Here is a 7,927-nt window from a genome sequence, read left to right as displayed (position 1 = left end):
TGATTGCCAGTCTCATCATGGGGAATAACTACCACCAGCTGCCCAGCCACTTAACCAGGGCCAGCCAAGTTGAAACACACACATAACCATCACAACATTATATGTTCAAGTCACACCATAAATTATGCAGAAATGGGAAACCAATTTTTATAGTCAATTTCATTATCTAATGAGTACATTTCATAATGTCCTGCCTGTTTTTTTAAGAACATCATAATAATGTAAGAAAACTACATTAGATTATGTTTCTCAAAATTTTGTACCAAAATCATTTACATCAGAATAACTTGAATTATTCAAAATAGTAGTGGGAAATATATTCAATTATGTATTACTTCAATTTTGAAAGTAAAGATAAGAATTGTATACCTCAAAAATTTTGAAAGTAAAGATATTAATTGTATACCTCAAAAATAGCAGAGGTAAAAATACTATAACTTGTTAGATGTTAAAATCTAAATCCCCATTCACAATTCCAAGGGGGCTGAGGAGAAGATATCTGCATTTTTAGAATCAATCTCCAATTGATTTCTATGCACATAAAAATCATCATCTGGAGTATTTATTTATATGTTTAGACTTAGAACTTGAACAGTCATGTTGTTGTTGTTGTTATGTGCCATTGAGTCGGCCCCGACTCATAGCAACCCCTCCTTGGGTTTCCAAGGCGGCATCACTATGGAAGTAGATTGCCCAACCTCCCTTCCAAGGACTGGCTGATGGGTTTCAACCGTCAGCCCTCTGGTGAGCAGTCAAGTGCCTTAGGCACTGTGCTACCAGAGCTCCTTGGACAGTCATAATAATATAAAATAAGCATTTAATATTGTATTTCACTTTACAGATAGATTAATTTTAAATGTTCCAATTTCCATAATACTTAATTTAGTAAAAGAAAATTATATTTTTTTTTACTTATGGTAACTACTTGAATGTAATATGCAATGTTCTATTTAATTGGGTACGTTTTTATAGTGAAGCATTTGTATGCAGATTTTTGTGTTCTCTGAACTATTTCATATCTTTTTTGTAGTCGCATAAATCTTGATCATATATATATATGTGTGTGTGTGTGTGTGTGTGTATATATATACAACTTGACAGCACATAATAACAAATATATATATATATATATACATATTTCAGACCCACCAACCACTCCTCGGAAGGAAGGTTGGGCAGTCCTACTTCCGTAGTGATACTGCCTCGGAAACCCAAGGAGGGGTCGCTATGAGTCGGGGCCGACTCGACAGCAAACAACAACATATATATACATATATATATTTGTTGTTGTTGTTATGTGCTGTCGAGTTGTCTCTGACCCTCCTTGGGTTTCCAAGGCAGTATCACTATGGAAATAGATTGCCCAAATTTCCTTCCTAGGAGTGGCTGGTGGGTGTGAACTGCCAACCTTCTGATAAGCAGTCAAATGCCACGAGGGCTTCCATATATATATATATACACACACACATACATATACATACTAAGGGAGGGGGAAGGAGATGTCTGACAAAATATAAAATTTACTCTGACACTGTTGTTGAAATTCCATTTTTTATGTGATTATTTATTCTGAAATATCTTTCATATACATAAGTTTCCTATTTTTATCTCAAACATCCTGTTCAATTATATTTTATTCCAGCTGATATTTAAAAATGAAGCAATACATTAAAGTGGATTTCAGGTTAATTTTATTTACATTGGAGGAAAAAACAAGTTTGAGTAAATTTTCAGACTTACAAATATACCAGTCATATAAAAGAATTAACATATACCAAAAAAATCTAACCCATTGCCATCAAATCAATTCTGACTCATAGCAACCCCAATTGGGTTTCCATGGCAGTAAATTTTTATGGAAATAAATTGCCCAATCTTCCTTTCATGGAGGGGCTGGTGGGTTTGAACCACCAGCCTTCTGATTAGCAGTCAGAGGCCTGACACTGTGCTACAAGAGCTCCTTGAATTAACAGAGAGAATTTTAAGCATGTTATCATGTTACGTTGACATATTATCATGTTGGCATGTTATCAGGATGAACTAGTATCTGGAAAAAAGCATCATGCTTATGGTTACTTACGGTAACTACATGAATATAATATACAATGTTCTATTTAATTTGGTAATTTGTATATTGAAGCATTTATATGGAGATTTTGTGGTCTCTGAACTATTTCATATCTTTTTATAGTAGCTTAAATTTTGATTATATATATATATATGCACGTTGTTGTTGTTGTTATTTGCTGTTAAATACCCTCTGACTCATAGCAAACCCTCCTGGGTTTCTGAGGCCGTTTCTGTATGAAGGATCATCTACTTGTATACTTGTAGAAGGTCAGTGAGAAAGAGGAAGACTCTCAACAAGACATATTGACACAGTGCCTGCAACAATAACTCAGTTGTGAGGATGGTGCAGGACTAGACAGTGTTTTGTTCTGTTGTATATAGGGTGCTATGAGTCGGAACTGACTTGATGGCACCTAATGACATAATGACAATATTTTAAATTATGTCTCGAAGCATTTTTTTCTTTAAAACCAAGTGCAGTACAACCTGTGAAACCAGAATTTATATAAGATAAAACCCTGTCAGAGAATGAAAATGCAAATATTTTCCACTAAATCAAGAGATAGAAGAGTGGTAAGACTGAACCCTGTCAAAGGCAAAAAAACTTGTGAGACCTGGAAAAACAAGGTAGTATTCTAGAGTTCTGGCTCTCACAGGTTTAACTGTATATATTTTAAATGTATTATTGATTCATACATTGAAAATAAGAATATAATTTAACCAAGAAAATTTAAATAATTGAGGAGTAACTAATATTTTTTGTAGGACATACTGGATATACCCTATTAAACCTGAACGTTTTTATTACAACTGTTTCCAGATCCCTTAATCTGACAAGTACTTGATCTTTCATGTTTTGTTAACAGGCTTATGCAGGCAAAGACCTGGAGGAGCAGTTGCGTTCAGTGTCCAGTGTGGATGAGCTCATGACAGTACTCTATCCAGAATACTGGAAAATGTTCAAGTGCCAATTAAGAAAAGGAGGCTGGCAGCATAATAAAGAGAAGCCCAACATCAACACAAGGACAGAAGAGTCTATAAAATTTGCTGCAGCACATTATAATGCAGAGATCTTGAAAAGTAAGTGAAGGAAGAAAAATACATAATGATCCTTATATATTAAACCAGTGAAAGTTGCATACCAGTCCTTTAATTTCAGCATTTGTACCATGGAATATACCTTTAGGGCCATATAAACAGGAAATAAAAATTGATATAAAATATACTATTTTATGGTTTTACTTTTGCATTAAGATAAATTCTTGAAATATAAAGATGCAAAACTACCTGCATGTCAACACACTTTAACTGATTGTCAGCTGAGGTAATATCTACTTAAAAATTTTAAAAATGTTTTTACACTATATCATTTTAATCATTTGGACATTTTATATCTTACAAGCTAATTGTGTGTACATTTTCCTCTGATTTCAATTTAGAAATGCTTTATTTGTCTCAAAACAAACCAAAATCTCCTTTTCAAATGCTACTTGTTGTCTTGCTACTTCATTGATAACTGACTTGAGAGCTGGACTTTGTAAAACCTGTCTAACAGAGAACCATATGCAAAAAAAAAAAAAAAAAAAAAATCTTCACCCAAATCACAATTAAAAAAAAAAAAAAAAAAAATAAGATATTATGTAAGATGGAAGAGAATAAACTGGTGGGCTGATTTTAAAAAGTTAACCTCCTTCAGTTGTTACAGACTAATTGCTATCTAACCCCATAACAAATCTGAGAGTACAAACTATTTTGAGAACAAAAGAAAAAAAATTAGCTTCATGGTTGACTAATCAGTATTTTATGTCCTTATTGCCCCCAAACTCTTATTTTAGGGGAAATATGGGAGAAACCAGAACATTTAAGAAGTACATCATTTGTAGTGAATTATTTATAGTATCAACAGTGTTACAGTAAACCACTAAATCATTGGAAAGAGAATTCAAAGACAGAACATAGAAGAAAGTTATTTCAGGATAAAAGTCCCAGTTGATAGAAATTTTCCTTGCATTTCAAGCAGCTACCACAAAAGCATTACCCAAAGTTGCCAAATAGCCTGCCTGAAAATGAGTTTTGAGTTGGGTCCAAAACCATAGCCATCTTCTCATTTACATCTCAGTTTAAAAAGAAAAATAAAATCATGTTGTTTACTTTTGCTTTGAGACCACGAAAATTATATATATTATGGCAAATGAGCTTAACTTGATCTCTGCAGGTCTTATAAACATCCATATATTAAATTTTCATTTTCTAAGTAAGGAAACTCAAACATAACTGCTGTGGAAATTGTTGTAATTTTAAGAAATCATAATCCTAATTTAGCTTGTTGCATGGCCATAAAAATGAATTTTGGTAAGCAAGTACCCTCAGCTGTTTTGTTAAATAATATATCATATTCCCAGCCACAAGGAAATTTTGATTCCTGCCAACTATTTATTTAAAGTTACATACTTTACTTAAACCTTGACATTTAAAATCAAATGTGAATGACTTCCAACTGCTATGGGATTTTTCCCCCTTGGTGGCTTCTATATAACTTATGAACTTCCCTATGACTCGACAGGTATTGATATTGAGTGGAGAAAGACTCAATGCATGCCACGTGAGGTGTGTATAGATGTGGGGAAGGAGTTTGGAGCAGCAACAAACACCTTCTTTAAACCTCCATGTGTGTCCGTCTACAGATGTGGGGGCTGCTGTAACAGTGAAGGGCTACAGTGCATGAACACCAGCACAAGTTACCTCAGCAAGACGGTAGGTGTTTTAGGTATGGCCTGAGAGCTTTCTCAATCAGAATTTGGAGAGTAATGTGCTCAAGCTCCTGGTTTTTTTTTTGTTTGTTTGTTTGTTTTTTGTTTTTTTTCCAGTAAAGTTCAATTGGGGGTTTCTTGTATTTTCTTCAGGGAATGAAGTAAATTTTTCCAGATTTTGTATTTTCAGTAATAAAATATTGCAAAGGAAAAAACTGATGATTTATGAACTCAGTTCATATGGTGATATCAAAGCCAAGTAAGACAATCATAAATATATGGTATAAATGTTGGTATTTAAGGGTAAATAAACATTATTTTCTGAAATAAACAACTTTAAAAATGGGTAAATATTCTGATTATTAAGATATAAAATAAATTAGAAACCAAGCCAAATCCATTGCTGTCAAGTCATTTCCAACTCATAGAGACCTTTATAGGACAGAGTAGAAAATGTGTAATTATAATGTATTATATGGAGCTCAGGAGCTCTGGTAGCATAGTGGCTAAAAGCACTTGACTGCTAACCAGAAGGCTGGCGGTTCAAACCCACCAGCCACTCCTCGGAAGGAAGGTTGGGCAATCCTACTTCCGTAGTGATACTGCCTCGGAAACCCAAGGAGGGGTCGCTATGAGTCAGGGCCGACTCGACGGCACATAACAACAACAACAACAACATATGGAGCTCTGGTAGTGTAGTGCCTAAGGCATTAGATTGCTAACCAGAAGGCTGGCGGTTCAAACCCACCAGCACTCCTTGGAAGGAAGGTTGGGCGATCTACTTCCCTAGTGATACCACCTCGGAAACCCAAGGAGGGGTCGCCATGTGTCAGGTCCCACTCAAAGGCACATAACAACAAACAACATATGAAGCAAGGAGCTCTGGTGGAATGGCATTCGACTGCTAGCTAGAAGATTGTGGGTTCAAAATGACCAGCCACTCTGCAGAAGGAAGACTGGGCAATCTACTTCCATAAAGATTTACCGCCTTGGAAACCCAATGAGGGTTGTTATGAGTCAGAATTGACTCTGTGGCAGTGAGTTTGGTTTTTGGTATTTTATATGAAGCAGAGAATTATTATTGACTTAAGCCATTACGCTGAATAAATCATTATGCTCTTTTAGAGAGTAAAGGAAATTATTCTAACACGCAGTCTTATGTATTTTGAATAACCAGTAGTCCATCATATTAGATGGTAAGCTTCTATTAACTAAGAAACTTCTCTTAAGGTTGGGTTTTTATCCAGGTATTTCAGAGCAGGCACACAGACCCACCTCATAGATGTTATATGGAAGAGAGTCTGATTCTCAGAGAAACATTTATGTGTAGAAGAGAACCATGGGAGTGTTGTTTGAAATTATTTGTGTCCCTGCTCTCTGCACAGATTGTTTGGAGTCTAGAGCTTTGGGTAAGGCTGATACAGACATCTTCCTGAAAGTCAAAAAAAAAAAAAAAAAGAAGAATTGTGGCTGCTCTCAAGGCTGTTCTAAACTATTTTGAGAATTGAAGCACGTAGGTAATATGGCTTCACTGGGACCTGTGTTTTGACCTTTAGTATGCAATAAAATTACTTGAAAAATATGATGTTAGATTTGATTTATACAATATACTTATTACATCAAATTAACATTTTAATGAGGCAATTCCCATAATTAGAACACATATATAGTAAAAGTTTCATTTCATATAAATTTTAGCCAATCTGCATGGTTCCAACTAATAAAAATTACTTTTATCTTAACACAATATTCAAGTTAAGATTACTACTTCAATTTTGACCCAGCTGAAAACTAAATGACATTTGCACTATAATGATCATTTAACACCTGAGCTAGGAGATATTCTTCTATTATAATATCTAAATCACCTTTTTTCAATCATATATTTTTTAAAATTGCTAACACACTAGATGAAGGAACAAGCCAACATATCAGTAACAGTTGCAAGATGAAACAAAAATAAAGTATAAACTTGAATTTTGCCATCAGCTTACTTCTTCCTAAAACTCTACATATTAAAAGATAATTATCAGATGGTGTTTTGAGGCCATATATGTTCACGTTACTATCAACATGTATATATCATGTTGAGTATATCCATAAATAATTTATTTTCTAATTATTTCTTAGAAGTAAGGAAAAATCCATTGTTCATTCTAGCATGTGTTAGGAAAGAAAGTAGTATAACCCTCAATTTATTCACATGTTTATAAACTGTATTACCATATATGGTTGTAAATTATGTGATAACATTTCAGTACATGACAAATTAATGAATTAACATACAATTGATTTATTAGGGCATGTCATAATCTCTTGATTAATTTTTGGTCCTGAATTTTTATCAAAAAACAGTTAAGTATTTGTTAGCTAAGAAATTGTGGTTTTATATTATGTACTATTTTGAATAAAGTAACTTAACTAGTTTTACTATGTATTACATCTTTATAGTACCACGCCCTGAAATGAAACAGGCTTTCTAGAAAAAAAAAAAGAAAAAAAAATCTATAAGGAATGATGGAACTAATAAACACTATTTTTTAGCCACTGGTTGTCAGATGGTAATGCCAATTCAACATTATCTAAAAGTAACATTCATCTTAAGAAGATATTTTTATAAAAAAGTGTTGCTGCTTTTATCCAAACTAAACTCAATAAAAGGAATTTTGGTATTTTTCATCACTGTGAAAGTGGCATTTTTTAAAATTTAGAGAAAATAAATATGGATAAATTAGGATTAAAATATACTTTTTTGGGAACACCTTGAAAAGTGCATTTTTTTAAAATAATCCAGTTACACAACATATATGCCCTAGGTTATATTTTCTGTAATAATCATGTTTGATTTAAATTAAGTATCAATTTGGTTGATTATCCAAAGGTTAAGGTATACCAGTTGTACTTCTTCAAAGTCAAAGGCTTATCTCTCTTTTAAACATGAATGACATAGAATAGATGCAAGGATAGAACTTGAAGAATTATTTCATCAAATAAGACAAAATATATCTAATTTAAACTCATTATTTATAATTGCCAAAACACTTTATTAGATTTAGTTTTTAGATGAAATTTTACTTGCAACATGCTCATCTTATAATAATATAAAT

At 33.2% G+C, this 7,927-nt stretch overlaps 1 protein-coding gene across 1 annotated transcript in view; it reads left to right on the top strand.

The window, feature by feature from the left end:
- Positions 1–7,927, top strand: part of VEGFC (vascular endothelial growth factor C) — a 163,943-nt gene that overhangs the window by 98,534 nt on the left and 57,482 nt on the right. Inside the window, exons 2-3 of the mRNA XM_007950566.2 lie at positions 2,937–3,150; positions 4,634–4,824. Of these exons, the coding sequence (XP_007948757.1) occupies positions 2,937–3,150; positions 4,634–4,824 (405 nt within the window). The remainder of the gene's footprint in view (positions 1–2,936; positions 3,151–4,633; positions 4,825–7,927) is intronic.

The sequence above is a fragment of the Orycteropus afer genome, unplaced genomic scaffold (assembly GCF_000298275.1).
Source record: "Orycteropus afer afer isolate SDZICR_OR568_19922 unplaced genomic scaffold, OryAfe1.0 scaffold00278, whole genome shotgun sequence".
Taxonomy (NCBI): Eukaryota; Metazoa; Chordata; class Mammalia; order Tubulidentata; family Orycteropodidae; genus Orycteropus; species Orycteropus afer.
This window is presented reverse-complemented; position numbering and strand designations above follow the sequence as displayed.